This window comes from Papio anubis, chromosome 15 (assembly GCF_008728515.1).
Source record: "Papio anubis isolate 15944 chromosome 15, Panubis1.0, whole genome shotgun sequence".
In the NCBI taxonomy this organism is placed as follows: Eukaryota; Metazoa; Chordata; class Mammalia; order Primates; family Cercopithecidae; genus Papio; species Papio anubis.
The window spans coordinates 90823603-90843882 of record NC_044990.1 but is presented as its reverse complement, the minus strand read 5'-3'; the positions used below and the strand labels follow the sequence as shown (position 1 = coordinate 90843882).

Sequence of the window (20280 nt, the reverse complement as noted above, 5' to 3'; positions counted from 1 at the left end):
TTCTTAGCTCCACACAGAAAACAGTGTGGTTTTCTGAAAATTCGTGCCTGTACATAGAAGTCATGGAAAGTCCTCTGAATTCCTCTTGGCAATCGTGGAAAGCAGAGGTCTCCTTGCAAGAGCAGACCCCGCCACGTGATTCTGACGAATCTGTGTGAGGGTCTCCGCCAGCCACCGCTCCCTGCCTCGGCCACCGGGTGGTTTATTATGTCACACTTCTTAAGGCACCGTATTTGGGATAAGCACTTGCATTGGGTTTGCTTAGCACACTCTTTACTTTGTCCTTGAAAAAAATAGACTTCTCTGGGATGAAGACAAAGTGGTCTCCTGTCCCTGAACTTACCTGACACTGCAGGGTTTGGAACAAATATCCTACGACGTGGCTGGACCTGGTGTAGCCGCCACATTCTGTAAGTTCCAGGGGACTTTAAACATAAGAAAGTGACGAAGGGTAGGAACTTCATGGTAGTTTCTGTGCTTTAAGGAAAGACAAGGTTCCCACAAATCTGAATGGTTTAACACAGGGATCTCCAAGCCCCGGGTCACAGACCGGTACTGGTGGGGCCGCACAGCAGGAGGTGAGTGGTGGGTGAGTGAGCAGGGGGTGAGCAGGAGGTGAGCGACGGGTGAGTGAGGACTGCCTGAGCTCCACCTCCTGTCAGATCAGCGGTGTTTGATACTCCTAGGAGCGAACCCTACCGTGAACTGTGCATTCGAGGGATCTAGGCTGTGGGCTTCTTATGAGAATCTAATGCCTGATGATCTGAGGTAGAACAGTTTCACCCTGAAACCATCCCTACCCCTGGTCCGTGGAAAAGTTATCTTCCACGAAACTGGTCCCTGGTGCCAGAAAGGCTGGGGACTGCTGGTTTAAGAGACTGGCAAATTAAAAAAGAAAACATCACTGAACTCGCATGGAGTCTAAGACCTCCGGGAGGACTCGGTGTGGCAGCTCCATCCCCTGCTCAGCACAGACGCATCCCTCCAGGCCACACAGAGCTGCCGAGGATTAAAACGCACCACACCTGTGCACACACAGGCACCAGCTCCGCAGGGAAAGGTTCATGTGCCCAGGCCCTGCTCCCCACACCAGGCAAGGGCTGGCCTTCTCCACGACTTTGCTTTCCGCTCTTTTAGAAATACGTTCTTATCATGGCAGGGCTGGACCCCAAAGGTGCTTAACAACCTTTTCGGCTCACCATGTAGAATTAAAAAAAAAAAAACAAAAAACGCACTAGACGACCACAGAGAACATCGTGCATCCCGGGCAGAGGCAGCCACACCACCACACATGGTGGGTGCACATGCGCTGCCACAGACGCCGTTGCCTTCCCTTCGGATTGGCGCAAACTCCTGGTCTTAGCCCCGTGGCGTCTGCACCTCCAGAAGGAGGCTTCCTCGCCCCGCAGCCCGACCCCGTGACTTTCTTCTAAACACGCTGTGTATTCAGAGCAGTATTCTGATGCCCAGCCCCGTTCCCCGACTTTGAAGAACAAAAACATACAGCAGGATTCCAAGTAACTGTGACAATGGGTGTGTGTTGCTTGGGTGAGGCTGTCCCCTCATGGGCTGGGCGGGGTCCGTTCTGGTCATTTCTCTCACAGGTCTCCTGTGACGAGGGGGACAATCCCACCTGTGTCTGCCCACAGCCATGGTGCCCGTGGGTACTTCCCACACCCCTGCCGGACTTCACACTTTCCAGACACACACTGGCCCCTTCCAGGCCCTGGAAAGGGATGGGAGGCAGGATGGGGGCAAGGGAGCCCAGCGGCCAACCCTCTCACCACCGTGCAAAGACCAGCAAGCCACAGCACAGAGGACTTCCCTTTCCTCTGCCACCACCATGGAAGTGAAAACGTCACGTGCAGCGCAGGCCGAGACCTCACACCCGGCCCCCTCCTGAGTCTGCTAGACCGTCGTGGGCAGAGCAGCGAAAATCTCTGAACTCCAGGACTCAGTGTGAGGCTGCAGAAGGCCGGCTCTGCTTCCCCTGCTAGGCCACTCTGACGTGGTTTTAATTTGTCTGAGGAGGGGAGTCTGAGCAGTGAGTGAAAAGCAAGAGAGGAAAAAGACAAATGGGTGCTGGTGCTGAACTTGTGCTGGGTAGATCAGGGGGCAGACAACGAGCCCTGGGCTGCGTCTACAAGGTCCCCGCCCCCCACTGGGGGTGCAGGTGCTCCAGGCCCACACCACCCTCCGCGTGGCTGCAGACAACAAAATTTTGGAAAAGCACTGGAAGGGGCAGGTGAGGGAGATGCCTTCTGGGACCCCATCAACCTGAACCTGAACAAGCTGCAGCGGCCCTGCGGCCCCTGCTGTCTGTGGCCCTGCAGCCAGGTGAAGGGACGGCGTCAGGGAAAGGCAGCCCCACTGACTGAGTTCACCAGGTGCCATCGGCGTGAAAGGACCCACCGAGATGGAAACGCGGCAGCCCAGGGTGGCTGTGGCCCTGTGACCTCGTGCTCCAGCTCTGGCCCTGGCTCCCAGTCCCACCTGAAGCCTCCCTGGAGCCTTAGGCAGGACGCCGGCTCGTTTTCTTGTCAAACGTAACTGCATATTGTCCATCCATTGTGGCATCCCCACAGTCCTGAGAGCCCTAGATGGCCCTGGTAGAGTGCAGTGTACACTCCGCTGTCAGGGGAGCGCACCACGGTCTGTGAGGCGGGCAGGGGAGTGAGGGCGCAGCACAGACCTGGCTGTAGCAGGACTGAGGCCCCGTGGCGGGGTTGGCACCCTCAGCCCAGTGTCCACCCACAGGCAGGCAGGCCCCACCCAGCAGACCCTCCAATGGGGCTTCCCTCCCTCAGGGTCCCCAGTGTCACAGAGACTCTGCGTGGCTCCTGCGTTTCTGTCCTAACCAGCGGGCCCAGGAGACCGTGTGTCCTCAGAGACATGCCTGTGGTCTCGGGAGTGCCGCCACCGTCCTAAACACCCCTGCGCGGTGGGTCCTCCGAGGGCAGCGGGACCGTGGGGAGGTGGGAGGTTTGGGGGAGCCCAGGTGTGAATGGGTGGTGGTGCTGCCGTCTACTAAGCTCCTGCTGTGTCCTCCCGCACCGTCCGCGGGCGCTCTGCCAACCCTATGATACTCAGCATTTCTCTCCGTGACCTTCTGACTCTCCTCATCTGCAGAACGGGTGAGTTCAGAAGAGAGTGGATGCAGTCTGATAAACAGCAGAGCTGTGACTCTGAGGACAAGGACTCAGCACTCTGGGCCCCGGGAAAGCGCCACACGGCATCCATCTGCGGCCCCATCCTCATGGAGGCCGTGTCTTCACAGCCAGGATCAGACCCCGACCGCAGGTCATGCCAGGCAGACACACAGATGGCATTCAGCCAGTGAAGGGGCGAGCCCTCCCTCATTCCAGGGCATTTTCTGGATTTCAAGGTTGAATGAAGGAAATGCCTTCTGAGGCAGGAGACCTGCTCAGCCCCACGCGTGGCCCCGGGGGCTCACTGACCACGGGACGGGAAGAGTGGCCGGGACTCACAGCTCCCTGCACGGCTGACCACGGGCAGCTCTGCATAAACCGGGCTTCAGTGTGCCAGGGCCAATCCTCAGGCATATCACCAGGTGTCCCATGGTCAAGGGGACGGCAAAGCGTTCGGTCATGGCCTCGGCTTTGTCCTGCACCTGCAGCCACGGCCGCCGGACATCAGAGCTCTCGGGACGTGGGGCAGCCTGGTGCAGGCTGAGCCCCCAGCTGTTTGCACAGTGGTATGAGGCTTAGGCTTGCCAGACGAAGGGAGCTTACTTGGTTTTGGTAGCTGTGACATAAATTAGGGTCAAAGGATAACTTTAGGGTGAAAAGCTCATTTGCTCCTCGTCCCCATTCCCTGAGCTACTGCAAATTCCACAGGGGACACAGACTGCATGTGCCCTGTGGAGCATGGGGCATCCACAGAGGGCACCTCCACGCCGCCTCACCCAGAGGCCGCCTCGACTGCTCTGAGCACGCCACCTGCGAGGGACTCACGGGGAACCAGGAGACTCACCCTCAGCCATGGACAGCAGCCAGGAGCACCACTCAGAATACAGGTAGTAGCTTTTCATTTCCGCCACGGAAATCTGGACAGGCTTTCCGTCCCCCATGGCGAGGATCAGACGCCAGGGAGGACGCGTGCTGCCCTGGGCTCCCACAACCCTCTCCTTGTAACAGGACCTTTCTATGCTGAACTTTGTCCCCTAAAATCTGCATAAGGGACCAGTTGGCTTTTTACTTTCATTTTACCCACTACCTGGGACGGAGTACGCCAGGTAATTACCCTCCTGGAGGCCGATTCCTGGTCCGCCCTGATGTTTACACGCAGGTCCAGGAGACACACTGCGCCCGCCCGAGAGGGACTTGCGGAAAAAGGCACAAACCTGAGCTATTCTCGCCTTGGGTCCCGGCGCCCCCGCTGGGGGCGTGGCCTCCCTTGCTTTAAACAGGCAGCCGGAAGATGACACGCAGCACGTTTTCCATTGTGCCTGGGGAGCAGCATATTCCTGGGGAGACTGAGCCAGAGAGTCCTGTCGGAGGTGACTGCTTGCCAGTCTTCCTCCATCTGATCACGGCCCCAGATGCTGACACGACTGGCAATTTGAGGGATGGACAGAAGCAGAGGGGTCCCTGAAGGAGGATGAGCTGCATAGAGACACCAGCACCCGCATCCTGACGCCCTCTCCCCTTCCAGCTTTCCCTCGAGGGAGCTGAGTGCGATCGCGGAGGAATTGGTTCCTCCCAGAACAGCTTTTCTTTGTGCATGATCTTAGATCCAAATGTTTTCCTTTTTGCACGCACTACCAGGAAGCTTAAAGGGGAGTTTAGCTGAGATCACTCACCCCGGGTGCCTCAAATGTATTTATCTGCTTCTTACGGTGAATGCTGATTCTGTTTAAAACTTCTTGTGCCAATCTCGAACACGTTTTAGGAAGAGAATTTCTAGGCCAGGCGCGGTGGCTCACGCCTGTAGTCCCAGCACTTTGGGAGGCTGAGGTGGGTGGATCACATGAGGTCAGGAGTTCGAGATCAGCCTGGCCAACATGGTGAAACTCCATCTCTACTGAAAATATAAAAAACAAATTAGCCAGGTGTGGTGGCATACACCTGTAATTGCAGCTACTCGGGAGGCTGAGGCAGGAGAATCACTTGAACCCAGGAGGCAGGGTTGCAGTGAGCCAAGATCACGCCACTGCACTCCAGCCTGGGTGACAGAGTGAGACTCCATCTCCAAAACAACAACAACAACAACAAAAAAAAAAAAAAAGGAGGAGAATTTCTAAATTCTAAGTAAAACAATCTGTTTTTCTTGGCTTAATTGGAACTCAGCTCCGAATACCCCAGGGCAGAGCAGCACAGGTGGACCCCGGGAGATCTGGCGCCCTCGAGGGTGCTGCTCTCTCTGCAGTGTGGTGGCATCTCCCCACCAGGCCGTGCCGGACAGAGGGGAGGCGGACAACCTCAGCACCGGCCCCAACCTCCACTCAGTAAAAGGACAACATCCCCTCCTGGTTATCAGAAAGTCGCCACCCGCAGCTACATTTTCTGCCAGCACCGTCTCCTCCGGGCCGCGGAGGCTGCTCCTCCATGTGGGGTGGAGGTCCGCCTGCCTCCTAACCCAAAGGGGCTTTGTTCAGTGCTCAACCCAAGGAAAACAGCGGCAGCGCGGGGAGAGGGCTGTCCTCAGAAATGCAGAAGCCGGCCTGACCCAGGCACACAGGTGGGCGGGTGGAGGAGGAGGGAGCCAGGCAGAAGGGAAGGCCCCGGAGGCTGCAGACGCCACGTCTCCCCAGGGCCACAATATGTCACGAGCACTCAAGTGTCCGTCACTCGCCTCACATCCTGATTACCAAGGGCAGAGCCGGCGAGATAAGGCAGGCCACGGAGCTGTAAAGAGGCCACAGGCATCCGACACTCCTCCCGGCTTCCTGTCTCCGCCTAAGGCTCTGCCTTGCCCAGCGCCACGGGCTGCGGAGATGGGAACCCGCAGCGTGGCGGCCCTCAGATGTCGGGCGCCACATTTACGGAGCTTGACTCAAGCCCCGCTGGGCCCGTCGAGGTGCAGGGCAATGCCCGGAGAAGGCCGCCTGCCGGACAGTAGGGAGGAGGCTCATCCTGCAATTGTGAGGTCCGGCCTGGGTTTCCGCCGTGCCACTGGGCACGCTCCCCAGCAGATGGGAAGCCAAAGGCATCTTAACTTTTTTATTCTCACGACACAGAATTAACTTCTAGGAGTTTCTGGTGAAAAATCCCATTGGTGGATCTCACTGGAGCTTCCCGTCCCTACCCAGCTGCCATGAACCTGCAACCCTAGACCTGCGTGAGGGGCCCTGCTGCCCCCTCACCTCCAACAAACCCTGAGGCACCTGCTGAGTGCTGCGTCCCTGCCACAGCCTGTGGGCCGCACCTGAACCTCACCTCCGGCCTTGCACTGAACCGGCCTGGCTGCCCCCACCACTTTCCACGCCCAAAGGCATCAGGAAGTGCTTTCCCCAACCTCCTCGCCAGAACCAGTGCCTCCTTAGAGTCACCACCACAGACTCGGGGACGAGCTATGCCCCAGCCCCAGCCCAGCTCCTGAGGGTTCTTCCACCCGCACTCCCTCCACACCACGGCGCCCCTCAAGCTTCCATCCTTGCCCTTGTTCTCTGCAATTTCCCTGATCATCCTGTCCTTTGTCACGGCTCCAACTGGGTGTCAGTTCCAGCCCAGACGTCACTTCCAACCACAGACACAATCACAGACATCACGCCAAGCCCCTTATGCAGCACAGGCTCAGCCACTGCTGGGACAGCTCACCCTGTCCTGAGGGTCCAGCTCCCCGCAACCATGCCTCTCCCCTCCCACAGCACACGAGGGCAGGCCTCTCGGCACAGCTGTGACACCTGCTCCTACCAGACACAATGAGGGCTCAGCAGCCTTCCGTGGCACACACCCTCCTCCACAGGAGGCCCCCCTGACTCCCCGTCTGTCGCAACTCCCACCTGATGGACAGAGGGGGCAGAGCCTTGGGGAGATGCCCCCGGCCGCCCACCACAGAGCCGGGGCTCACTCCATCCCTGGGTCCCCTGCTGCCACCACTCCGTGGTTTCCTGCAATCTGCAGGCTCCAGGCCCCATGGACGCGGCCACCCTTGGCCCAGCGTCCACTCCTCTCCACTGCATGGCCAACATCTTGGAAAAAGCCTCTGTCACCTGCCCTTCCTACCCCTCCACATCCTGCGCGTTCGTCCCCAGCCCAGAAATCCCCTTCACGAGGTGGGCACAGCCCCTATTACTAGAAGCACGTGGGGCTTCTCTGCCTTCCTTGGAGCCCACTAGGCCCCTAGACCTCTTTCCAAAGCTCCTGAGCTCTTGTCCCTTGGTACCCCTCGTCGGCCTCATGCTTTCTGCTGGGCCTCCCACTGCCTGACCCCTCAGACATGGCCTCCACCGCTGCACTCCGGGCCTGGTTCCCCACAACCTTCAGGTCCAACGCGAGTTGAGCATGTTCCCCCAGCCCCGGCAGGGGCCTGCCCAGTCCAGACCTGGAAACACAAAGGGGCGTCTGTGACTCCTCCACCTTCCAATCAGAGACACACAGCCTGGGAAGAAAACCTGCGCGGTGCCGAGCTCCTGCCGAGGGAGACAGCCAGGGCTGGGAGGGGGCCGGACGAGGCTCAGTCCCCAGGCGCCCATGCCGGGCAGGTCACGCTGGCAGCCCAGGCGATGGGAGGCAGAGGGCACTGGGCTCTGAGCCGCACCCGCACCGCCCGGCCTGGAGGAGGAGGCCCCACACAGAGGCCGTGCGTCCCCCTGCCTGTGCCTCGGGGTGTGGACCCTGCCGGGAGCTGGTGGTCACCCAGTCTCAGGCTCACAGGCCCAGGGACCCAGGGTCTGCCTCTCACGATACCCAGGTGATCTGTGCCGTGGGGGCCGCTCCACTCAGATGCCATGGGACCAGGGCTCGGTGCACACTTCCTTACAGGATGGGGGTGCCTCACCGCCCTCACATTCCAGCCAAGGGCAGGACGTGGCTCAGTGAGTGTGAACGTCATGGACAGTGTCTTCACAGGGGACCAGAGCACCGCAGAACTCACAGCGGATGACACTCATCGCCTTGTCTCCCGCTGCTGCCACCGCAGAGGGGCCCCTGTTGCTGTGAAAGCTACGGGGACAAGTTCACTGTGGCTCCTGCGCCCTCCTGCTCCCACAAGGAACAGGGTGGTACCCCGTGCAGTGTGGAGACATCTCGGGGGTCCCTATGTACAGTGAGATGTCTCAGGGGTTCTCAGGCACAGGAAGGGGACACCTCGGGGTCCCCACTGCACAGGAAGGAGATGTCTCGGGGTCCCCGTCTCCAAGCCCCCGCTGTGCTCACGTCCAGGGTCTTATGACTTCAGCTTTCAGAGGGTGGTGGGGCGTGAATGGAGCTCCGGTCACCCTGGCGTGTGCGGGATTCATGCACGGCCCCTGGCTGCCTCCCTCGCACCGTGCTGGGGTGGATGTCAGTGGACTCGGAGGGAGACTGGGATCTGTTATTTTGGCCCTGGGGTACTTGCACCCACACAGCGTACACTTAGCTGACCAGCAGCAAGTGACAGAGTCCTCCTCAGTGTGACAGGCTCTGTCCATGCCCGAGGCGGGGGAAAGGGAAAGGCGGCAGCCTGAGAGGCTGTCCTGCGCGTGGTGCCCCTCCTGGCCAGCGCCACTTGGTCCCAGGGCAGTCGGGCACCATCTGGATGTGTGCGCTGCCTCCCTTTCCTCTCCCTGACGCTCGCCTGCCAATGCCCAGCCGCCGCCCGCCCATCCCTGAAGGAAACGCTCCCAAACCCCATGGGGAGCCAGGTCAAAGCAGGGCAGGGGGCTGGCTCCAGCCAACATCTGCCCCACGTTCCACAGCCCGCCGTGGTTCCAGGTCGCCAGACCGAGGAAAGGGCAGGAGGGAGCGGAAATCAGAAAAGTTCCTTTCTCCCTCAAGCCAGCAGAATGCCCTTGCTCCTCTGAAGTTAATAAAAGCACTGGTTGTGACTTGTGAGAGTTTAGGCTGTGCCATCGGGCTGTTCCTGCTGTTCCTGAATGGCTGAGAGGGGCCTGGGCAGCCTGAGCTCCTCTGTGTGTGGCACTTCGAGCCTGCATTGTCGGTCCACCTGGCCTGGGCCGCGTCTGCAACAGCTCTGTGCCCTCATCCCCCCAAAACACACCTCTTGTGACGCAAAGGACACCCAGCTGCCCACAGACCGCGTGTGCCCAGGGGAGCCTCATTAAACCCGCCACCGCCGTTTCCCTCACTTCGAGTCCGCTCGTCTTTCCAATCGGAGCAGAAATTCCTACGCCCAGGTTCCAGAACTGCAGGACGGGGCCGACCCCGAGACGAACAAAGAAAATTGGACCCCCAGACCTGGAGCGGGACGCCTAGCAGTCATCTCCACCTTTTTAAAAAGTCTCCAAGCTGCACAGGTTTTGCTGGTCAAGTGGGGAGAGAAATACCCTAGGGAGGTGCCTGCCCACTAAGAGGACACCTGCAGAGGGGACACCACACCTGCCCCCATGCCTCGCGACCCCGTTGCATCTCACCTGGCCTCGAGCGCCCTGCAGTTCCCCGGCGCCTCCTGGGCAGCGACCACAGCCGCCGCAGGGTCCCCCGGGATGCTCCCTTCTCGGCCATTGAGCCGCCCTGTCACGAAGGCTGCTACAAAGCTGATACAGCTCTGGTTCTTCACGCAGGGACCACAGGCGACCCCTGATGCTGGAGACACAGCCTTCGGGTCTCTGCAGGGACAGCTAAAAGCCGGGTGGGTGCTGCATGGTCACGAGAGGCAGGTGCTCAGGACTCTGATGACTCTGGGCTTCACCAAGTCACAAGAAAGAACCCAAGAGGGTTGAGCCACCTCCTCAGAGCACCTGGCCTCCCGGAGCCCTCAGCCGTCCTCGCCCCAGGCCTGGCCTCCCAGAGCCTGGCCCGAGCCACCACCGCCCTGCACGCCGGGAAGAGCAGGCAGACAATGCCGTGGTGCCGAGAGACCCGGCTGCCGCGCCTGCCCCGCTGTGTACAAGTTCTGGGCCTTTCCTTCCTCGGACAGGGCGGGGGGGCCTGCGTGGGCTGGACCCCTTGCCTTATGGAGCAAGCCAAAAACACCTTCCAGGCCTCAGGAAGTCTCAAGTTCAAACAAACAACTACAAACCCGGAGGAAGGGAGGGACGTGCTGCTGGCTGTCCTGAAACAAAGTGGGAAGTTCCACGCCTGTGACCCCCGTCTGCTGCCGAGCTCCTCGAGGGAGGAAGTGATGAGGCTGCTTTGAGTGGCCGGAGATACTTTTCCCCAAGAGGTGTTTAGCTGGTCCCAAGCCAGCAGCTCCCACCCTCTGCCCCATGGCTGCTTCCGAGGGAGGAGAGGTGACAGCGTCCGGGGCTCCCAATGGCCCCCGAGGTGACGTGCCACCCTCAGGCTCTCAGAGTCACTGGGCACCATGCTGGGCACACCCAGGGCTCCAGCCTCACAGCTGATGTGCAAGGCCATGCAAATGGCCTAATGCCATTTTAACTCTTATTAGTCTATGCTTCAGGCCACAGGAAGAGAAGGTGGCAGGGCTGGAGCTCAGGCCTGCTTGTGAAAGCCACACACTGTCCCAAGCACCACATGTGCCCTTCTGTGAGCCGACGTGATTAGAGCATGCATCTGGTTTGCAGCCAAAGAATGCATTTATTCAGCATCGTTTACTGAGTGCACACCCGTCCCGCCACACTGCACAGGCACTCACAGAATGGCTGGAGGGTCCCCACCTCCTGTGTCCCCCCACTGGCATCGGGGACACCCTGCACAGGCGCTCACAGAACGGCTGGAGGGTCCCGCCTCCTGTGCCCCCCACTGGCATCGGGGACACCCTGCATAGGCGCTCACAGAACAGCTGGAGGGTCCCGCCTCCTGTGCCCCCCCACTGGCATCAGGGACACCCTGCACAGGCGCTCACAGAATGGCTAGAGGGTCCCACCTCCTGTGTCCCCCCACTGGCATTGGGGACGTCAGAGGGAAAGGCTGCTTCCACGCCCGAGAGTGGCACCTTGGTGTCCCATTAGCCTCCACAAATACGGTGATTCTGTTCAAAGTGTTCTGTGCTGGGTTTGCTCCTCTGAGAGCTACAGGTGTTGAGAGCCGGCTTCTGCCAGGAAAGACAGAGCCCCACACACCATCCCCCTCCTGCCTTCCACACCCACCTGCCAGATGCAACAAGATGGTCCCAAGGCCGCCGCCCCCTGAAGCGGCCGGAAGCTTGTTCTCTGTGCTGCATCCCCCAAAACAGCTACAGAGGAAAATAGGGTGAGAGGCTCGATGTCTCAGCCTCCCAGGAGCAGAGACCCGAACTCCGTTTTGTTGGGGGCTTGTGTGAGAGCCCAGGACAGGTAAGCCCTAACCTGACTCACATGAAAATGGGGAAACGGATGGCGGATGGCGCATTTCGGGTGGTGTTTCCAGAGCTCAGGCCTCTTTGGTTTTGTTTGTTTGTTTGTTTGGAGACAGAGTCTTGCTCTATCCCTCAGGCTGGAGTGCAGTGGCACGATCCCAGCTCACTGCAACCTCCACCTCCTGGGTTCAAGCAATTCTCACGCCTCAGCCTCCCAAGTAGCTGGGATTACAGATGCCTGCCACCATGCCCGACTAATTTTTGTACTTTTAGTAGAGACCAGGTTTCACCATGTTGGCCAGGCTGGTCTCCGACTCCTGACCTAAGGTGATCCTCCAAGGACCTCTTTGAATAACCAGAAAATCAAGCCCTAAATGCTGGTTCCATCCACAAGGACAGAGGCTTTGTATTCACAGAAGCAGGGAGCGGTGAGCACAGGAGCCATCAGGGTCGCCTCTGGGGTCAGCACGAAACTTCTCTCTCTGCGTTTCCTTCCCTTGTGCGTGGTTAAGGTGCTGAGGAAAGTCACGGAAATTGGAATGGCAGGGCCACTTGCAGCTGGGCAGGTCGGATGTGCACACACGTCCATCATTCAACGTCCTAAACATCTAAATATGTTTTAAAGATGTTACTAATTAAAACCATTTTTCAAAAATCAGTCCTGAGAGAGGAAGCTCGCTCACGATCAGCTCATTTCTTCTCATATGTGGCGCGTACAAGCTTTGGGTTCAGCGACCATCGTGAACACCCGGCTGTCCTCTCCTGGCTGGCGGGGGCCACTTCCTCCCTAAGCTCCTTGGTAGCCCCCCATGAGAAAACACAAAAAACCCACGTGAGATCCGAGTTCTTCCTGTCACCCCGCTGGCTGGCCTCAGGGAGGCTCCAGAATGGCTGGGCCCCTGAGAAGCGGGTTGACTTTTGTGAACCCCGGGAGTCTGTTTCACACAATGTGGCCCCAAGCTACTGTTAAGAAATCCATATCAATAACTGGTATCATTTCTGGCAGGAAAAGAGTCTTACATTAACCACTCCATTAGTCGTGGAGTAGGGAGTTGTTTAGGGCAGGTCTTAAATGAGCCGTTGGGTGATTTAAAATTCAACCCTGGCCGAGCGCGGTGGCTCACTCCTGTAATCCCAGCACTTTGGGAGGCCGAGACGGGCAGATCACGAGGTCAGGAGATCGAGACCATCCTGGCAAACACGGTGAAACCCCGTCTCTACTAACACGGTGAAACCCCGTCTCTACTAAAAATACAAAAAATTAGAATGGCGCGGTGGCGGCGCCTGTGGTCCCAGCTACTCGGGAGGCTGAGGCAGGAGAATGGCGGGAACCCGGGAGGCGGAGCTTGCAGTGAGCTGAGATCGCGCCACCGCACTCCAGCCTGGGCGACAGAGGGAAACTCCGTCTCAAAATAAATAAAATAAATAAATAAATAAATAAAATAAAATTCAGCGCTCCCGGGCTGATGCGGGTGGGAGCCGCCGTGCGCACGGGGGGTGAGGCACAGACGGAGGTGTCTCGCTTCCTCTCTCCGTAAAGCGTGGGGTGCAGGGAAGGACAGAGCATGCTTGTGGAGACCAGTGACTTCCCCACGCAGCCCCCACAGGGCAGTGACAGCAGCGCTGGGAAGCCCCTCACGGTCAGACTGGGCGACCCCAACCCCCCTGCGCCAGCCCTGCGGGACAAGTCCTTGCCTCTGGGCTTCCCGCTGCCCGGGAGGCCTGTGCGTCAGGTTTGGTGTGTGACTCCTCACGGCCCCGTCGTCTTCCTGTCTTGGTGTCCGAGAGGCCACTCGCCGAGCAGCCCCTCCTCTCCTTCAGTCCCAGCCCAGGACCCGCCAGGGAAGGTCGTGGCTCTGGTCTGGCGGAGGCACCTTTGGTGAATGGCCGGAAAGACCACACGGCTCGGCCTCAGAGGTGCAGGTGACCCCGTGCCGCTCCCTGCGTGAGCATCACACACTGCCCTCCGCCCCAGCCTTGCCGCCCCATGACAGACCTGAAGACCGAGCCCGGAGCCGCGTGTGGTCCCCTGTGCAGCGTTTAACAGGTGCTCCAGCCGGAATCCTTCTCTTCAATGTCCATGACAAGTTCCATTTTAAGAGATAAGGCATTCTCACAAAAACGAAGTCTTGTTTGGGGCATTAGCTCACCATCCCTTATAGATTGCCAAAAATGTCATTAATGAAACTTAATACTAGTTCTTTCCTTTAGGGAGTTAAGTAGCACAATTGTGTGTTAGGACTAACGCTGAGAAATTGGTTTTCATGCTTTGGAGATTTGTCTCATTTCTTTAACATTATTAATAAAGGAGTAAGGCAAAAAAAAAAAACAAAAAAAAAAAACAAAAAAAACCCCAGAACATTTGCTGAGAGCCCAATTTAGATGCAAACGCCAGCCAATCCCATAATTTAGGAGGAACAATCGGCTCTTTTGTATTTTCAAACTCACAACTGTAAGTTTTCTTGAGTGTCTCCTCCCAAATGTTCGGTTTCTTCTCAGCACTGGGCATCTCCTGGGACCTACGCTGGACAAAGGTTCCTGGGGTGGAGGGAGGGAGGGAGGACAGGAGCTCGCTATGGCAGAGCAGCCTGCGAAGTGCTGGGTGCTGAAGCCCGGGCTTGTGCTCTCTGTGACCGTGGGCATCTGTGAGAATAATGACCACGGATGTCACCTCTATCACCATGTGACTGTAATGAGGTCAACCACAGACCCTTCCTCTCAGAACCTACCTTTTCCTTCTCATTTACCTGGAAAATCCCCACATACTTCATTACTGGGATCATCAGTGTGGTCACACACCTGACTGTATGTGAGGATGACCATGGCAGTGGCTCCCTGCTGTGCACAGGAGCTCATGGCCAGCACCTGCCTGCACTAACCATGTGCACAAGTGACCCTAAGAGCAAACAGTTCCCCACAGCCTCCTGTCTGCCAGGTGCTTCTAAGTGCTTTTCATGCAGATTTAACTCATTTAACTCATTTGATCATCACATCAACCCTAGCAGGTAGGTGCTCTCCTGAGTCCATTTTGCAGATGAGGAAACCGAGGCACCACATAGTCACAGTCACAGTCACAGACGGCAGAGCTGTGTGGAGACCAATGACTTCCCCACGCAGCCCCCACAGGGTAGTGACAGCAGCGCTGGGAAGCCCCTCACTGTCAGACTGGGCAACCCCAACCTCTCAGTGCCAGCCCTGCCGGACCAGGTCCTTGCCTCTGGGTTTCCCGCTGCCCGGGAGGCCTGTGCGTCCGATTTGACCTCACAGGTCATGGGTCCAGCACCAGGATTTTAACCTAATAGTCAACGCAACCCTTCTTCCCAGTGGGCCCCGCTAACCTCACAAGGTGCAAAGCCTCATCCCACATCTTATCCAGGTATGACCACAAGGCATTAGACGTTCTAACTTCAGTACTTCGCTAGAATTCCAATGTAGGCAGCTCCATTTTTGTGTGTGTATCAGACAAGGGCAGTTAGCTTGTAAACATTCTGAAAGGCGTAAGAGATGCTTCTTTCTCCACACCCAGAGTTATAAAATGAATGTGACCAGACACATTCTGAGTTAATCTGAAAGGTAGAAGTGTGAAAATACTACTTACAGTGGTTTCCTTCCAACTCTACGGACGGTGACGTGAGCTGATGCGGAGATGATAGTTCTGGTGAAAGAAGGGGCTACGTTGAGAGTGCTGCCCGCACGTCGTGGGTGGCGGAGGAAGCGAAACACACAGACAAAGCAGCTAAGCTTTCCATACTTAGGCTGCAGAACTAACTTGGCTCCAGAAACTGTATTTGGTTAAATTATGAATCAATAGACCCTAGGGTCTGTTAAAATTATTCTCTACTCATGAAAATGTGTTTATCAGACACAGCATGCCTTTCATGGGCAGCTGAAGCTTGGAGAACTTCTGATTGTGATGCTTATGCCTTGTTCTTTATTATAGCGAAAGCAGGTCTCCTGAGCCAGCTTCTCTCATATTTACTAGTCCCTAAAGTTCTAATTCTGGAGTGCACCCTCTGGTATTCAGCTGGTATCAATGATCAACAAATGTGCTCCCCAGAACGTCTGCAAAATGAATGGAACCCCTAAAATCTGTGCGTCTTCCATACCCAAGGGGCCAGGCTTATAAAAACCAGCAGAACAGCAGCATGCCAGGGGCGCAAAGGTCCAAGCAAACTCGTCCAATGAGGTTGGCCACGCCGGGGACTTCATGGACTTGGAGGTTGGCCACGCCGGGGGCCCCTGCAGACCTGGAGGTCAGCCATGCGAGAGGCTTTGCGGACTCAGAGGTTAGCCATGCCCGGGGGCCTTTGCAGACCCGGCGTCCCTAGTTCTGACGGGGAGTTTGCACCACTGTAGAAGGTGGTCTTACCCTTAGGGAATGCCAAATGCAGGGAACTCTAAACATAAGACTAAGGGAGGAGGCAGCCAGCAGGGGATGTGGAGTGGCAGGTGAGGATGAAATGCCAGGTAAGGAAGTGCCAGGTGATGAGGCACCAGGTGAGGAAGTGCCAGGACAGGAGCTGATGAAACCGTGGGGGCTGAGGTCAGAGAGGGCAGTGGAAGAGTCAGGAGTGGCTTTGAGGAGGGAGATCGGGAAGACACTGGAAGACGGCCGCCCTCCCAAGGCAAAAGTGCGACTCAGGAGGCGGTGGCCAACACAAGTCCCCACGAAACTCAGAACGAACCTCGCAGGCGCCCCCTCCTCAGGTGCTGCCCGGCATCGCTCTCTCCTGAGACCTGACCTGCGGTCACTCAGCGCCAGCCCCTGGAGCCACGGGTCTCCCTGAAGGGCGCTCCAAGCAAACACAGGGTCAGCCCCCCAGTATCCTCAGAGCAGGCTGGAACTGAAATCCCCAGAAGCTCATCAGTCTGCCTCCGGTTCCACACGTGGGGCCGTGCTCGTGCCGTCTTCGCGTGGAGGGCGTCGGACTCGCCCAGCTAGGAGGCCCGAGCGCCGCATTCTTAGGAGCTCTCGGGACACACTGAGCCGTGGTGTCAGATCACAGAAGGCTGGCAACACGAGATGCCAAGGATGCTCAAAAAACTCACTGTTTCCTCACAAGCCTCTCTCCGCTCAAATCTCAAAAACCCACTCCTGAATCCCTAGTAACAAGATCCATAACACAACATCCCAGGAAAGCTAATTGTTCTTTAAAAACGTTTCCATACTTTATAGTCACACCTATCTAATTGGAGACCTAAATTTCATGTTACAAAATAGCAACCCGCACAGACGTCTACCTCATTTGGCTGCATGGTTTTCCTTCTAAAGGGCCTCAACACATTTAAAAAATGGACAAAGAAATCATGGCTCCTTGAGGAGACGCCAGTCACTGAGGCCGAAGGCAGGGGCATGAGAGGGGAGTGCTAAGGCGTCCGTCGGAAACTGCTGGGCGGGCTAATGAGCAGGCGGCGTTCTGCCAGGGAGCCGCACCTTCTCCACTGAGAGCTCTTCGATTCCACACAGAAATGCGTGCCTCCTGCCTCCTGGGCGCATCCCCCCAGAGTTTTTCCTCTGAGACCTGCAACCGGGGGATGCCGGACAGCTGTGCCTGTGTGGTGGTCCTGGGACGCTCCCTCATCCCCCAAAGCCCCTCCGTGCTACCGTGTCCCTCAGCCCACCACTCAGGCCACAGGCCCCTTCCCAGGAAGAACTTAAGGACAGGAGGCAGCCACAGCTTTCGCTCAAGGAGGGCGACACCCCACTCTTCTTTTACTCACAAGCTCCGTCAGCTTGGCCTTCACTTGCACCCAGAACCCTGTCGCCCACACCACCCGCCACCCAGGGCCTGCAGCCCACACGTGTCTGCCTGCCACGGGCCGACTGTCCCCAAACTCATACGTTGACATCCTGACCCCCAGCACCTCAGAGTGTGACTGTATTTGTAGACAAGAGCTTTACACAGTTCATTAAATTGAAATGAGGTCACTAGGGTGGGCCCTAACCCAACAGGGCTGGTGTCCTTATAAGAAGAGGAGATTAAGACACACATGCACACAGGGACGACCATGTGAGGACACGGGGAGAAACGATGTCTACACGCCAAGGAGAGAGGCCCCAGGACGAATCAGCCCTATGACATTTTGACCTTGGACTCCCAGCCTCCAGGACTGTGAGAAGATGGACATCCGTTGTTGAAGCCACCAGCCTGCGGCACTGTGTTACCGGAGCAGACCAAGACCCCAGCAGACCAAGACCCTGCTCTCAATCCCTCTCCTGCCGTTTCAGGGACACACCAGCCTCGCACACTCCAAGGGCTTCCCAATCCCGTAACACAAACACTGTCACGGTGCCATCCTCAGCTGTGTGTCATGTGGCCACGAGAGAGAGAGGGCTCCATGCCATGGCAGGCAGATACCCCGCGGGGACACCCATCTTGAGGGTTTGCTGGCCGGGAGTATCAGAGAATGAGGCAAGTCTACTTCCTATGTTTCCTTTTTCCAAAATTGATCACTGCGATTTTGCTTCAGGTGAGCTTCTCACAACCTTGTTGCAACCTGGAGGCTTCATGACTGAGGGGAAAAAACTGTTTTCCTCTGCTCTCACCCTGCAACAGTCAACACAGAAGACTTCCATGGCCCCCAGACACCAAGAAGTGTGTGGGGTCTCTCCGCACCACAGGCAACCAATCAATTCTGCAGCAGATGCCAGGCAGGTGACCCAGTTCAATTCTGACGCCTTCTACCTGGAGACAGTGTCAGACCAGCAGGGTGAGGGCTCAGACCTCCCACTTCCCATGCCAACCACAGGCCCCAGTTGTGACCTGTGCTTCTGCCCAGCCGGCTACACATCAGGGGTCCCACGACCCCTCCTTGGGTTGGGTTAACTTGCGGGAGCAGCTCACAGAACTTGGGGAAGCACTTAGTTACATTTTCTGGTTTAATATAAAGGACGTCACAAAGGATACAGATGAAGAGCGGCACAGGGTGAGGCACGCGGGAGGGCGTGACACTTCCAAGCCCACCCAGGGCGCCACCCTCCAGGAACTTCCTTGCACTTAGCCTCGGGCAGCTGCCCGAGCCCAGTCCTTTGGGTTTCCATGGAAGCTTCCTTAGGTAGGCATCATCCATCCATCCATCCATCCACCCACCCACCCACACATCCACTCATCCACCCTACATTCATCCACCAACCCATCCATCCACCCACCCACCCATCTACCCATCCATCCATCCATCCATCCACTCATTTATCCATGTATTATCCATCTATCACCATCTGTCTATGACAAGAATTAGTATGAGATCAACTAATGGAAAAGGTGGGGCTAGGTTTAAAGATTTTTCTACTACAGCAGTTCCCCAAGTTTGATTCCTGAAGGACTTCATCAAGAACTTAAAAAATGTCCATTCTCAGACCCTACCCCAGACTTACTGAATCAGAAACTCTGAGGGCGGGCCCAGCAGCCTGTGCTTTAACAAGCCCCCCAGGTGATGCAGATACATGCTCTAGTTGGAGGACCACTGTTCTGTTTCATCAAATGCGTAAATCAACTAGATCCATAGCACTGCTCCCTCGAATGTCTTCTACCTTTTCACCAATTACTAAAATTCCAAAGAGAAAACAAAAACAGATGAAAACGAGCCCTATCACATAGAAGGGGGGCCAAGGGGAAGTTGCCACTGGAAAGCGCCCCGGCCTTGTTACTAAAGATCAGGTTTAGAAGAGTATATAAAATGTCAGTTCTCAAGGTCAAAGGCTACAGAGTTACAGACCATATGGACAGCACACATTATCCTCCTTTACATGCAGATTAGCCTAGATAACGAAGGTTCTAGGTGACAGAAGACATGCATAAATCTGAAATTAAAACACAGCAGCACCATGTCCTGGACAGCAGCAAAGATAAAATGCCTGTGGGCTTGGAGTGAATCTACAGAGGGTGAGGCTCTGTGCAGCTGAATGAGGCAGCTGCTCTAAGGCCAGCCGCTGTACGCAATCCCTCAGCTGTGACCTAGCGCCACCACTGCCCTGAGGACCTACGCCAGCTGCCACATCAGTGTCCTGTTGCCATCAGCTCTTACCTGGCACGGACCCTAGCATGACGCCAGAAGGAGAAGCGGCTCCATGACCTCGAGCTGAAAGGTATTTGGCTGCAGGTGGGGAACTCTCCTGAGGAAGTGCTTGGAATTTAAACCCGAGGTGGGGATCAGGTTTACCTTGACCTTCACCCCTACCAGAGAATGTGCACCACACACCCCTACACTCTGTGGTAGCGTCATGTCAATATCGCACCACAAACCCCCCTCATGATGGTTTTACAGCCTCTCAGTCTAATAACTTGCCTCCACTGAGTGGTACCTTACACACAGCGTGAGCAGAAAGTGGGTTTGTGCTGAAGGAAGAGGCCAGTGTTAATGGGTAGTAAGTGGAGTGTGATGCAGGGTCACCTCCCCTAACTAAACACTGCAGGGTGCTCATAACCGAAGATATCTGGTAAGCTGGATTTGAAAGTCCTGGTGAAGCATGCAATTATCAGTAATGCAGATGTGTGGGAGGACGCACATCTTACTGCCTGTTCCAGATGAGACGGCCCACACCGAGAGCCTGGCTCGCAGGACATTCAGTGAGCGGCCAGTGTCACTGCTGCTCTTCTGAAACGGCCTTTTTACAATTAAAAATGTGCACGTGTCTCTCGGAGCTCATGAAGAAACCCCAATCCCTAAAAATCTGGGGAATGACATCACCCTCTGGAGCGGTTCCCACTCTGTGATTCTGACATCGAGCCGCACGCAGAGGCACGCAGGGCAAGGAGGTGCTTTCTCCTCCACCCCCGCAGCCGATCGGAAGCCTCCTTGTGAACCTGGCATCCACACAGCCCTTCACCGTACTCAAACCCTGCAAACCCTGCACGGAAAAGCTCCACTCAAGCTTCAGAAAAAGAGAGCTGATAGTCTAAGAATCAGAGAGCAGATGGC

At 56.8% G+C, this 20280-nt stretch overlaps 1 protein-coding gene and 1 pseudogene across 9 annotated transcripts in view; both read right to left on the bottom strand.

Annotated features, from left to right (window-relative positions):
- MCF2L (MCF.2 cell line derived transforming sequence like) overlaps window positions 1-20280 on the bottom strand; it is a 198337-nt gene that overhangs the window by 98867 nt on the left and 79190 nt on the right. For 2 of the 9 annotated variants that reach the window (XM_009192260.3, XM_009192268.4), the window contains exon 1: window positions 9536-11612. The exons of 6 other annotated variants lie outside the window; for them this stretch is intronic. In XM_009192260.3, coding sequence (XP_009190524.2) covers window positions 9536-9626 — 91 coding nt within the window. In that variant the 5' untranslated portion in view covers window positions 9627-11612. Of the gene's footprint in view, window positions 1-3993; window positions 4969-9535; window positions 11613-20280 lie in introns of those variants that run through there. One more of the 9 variants, XM_009192259.4, reaches the window with a different exon arrangement.
- Window positions 5247-9529, bottom strand: LOC103879500 (annotated as a pseudogene).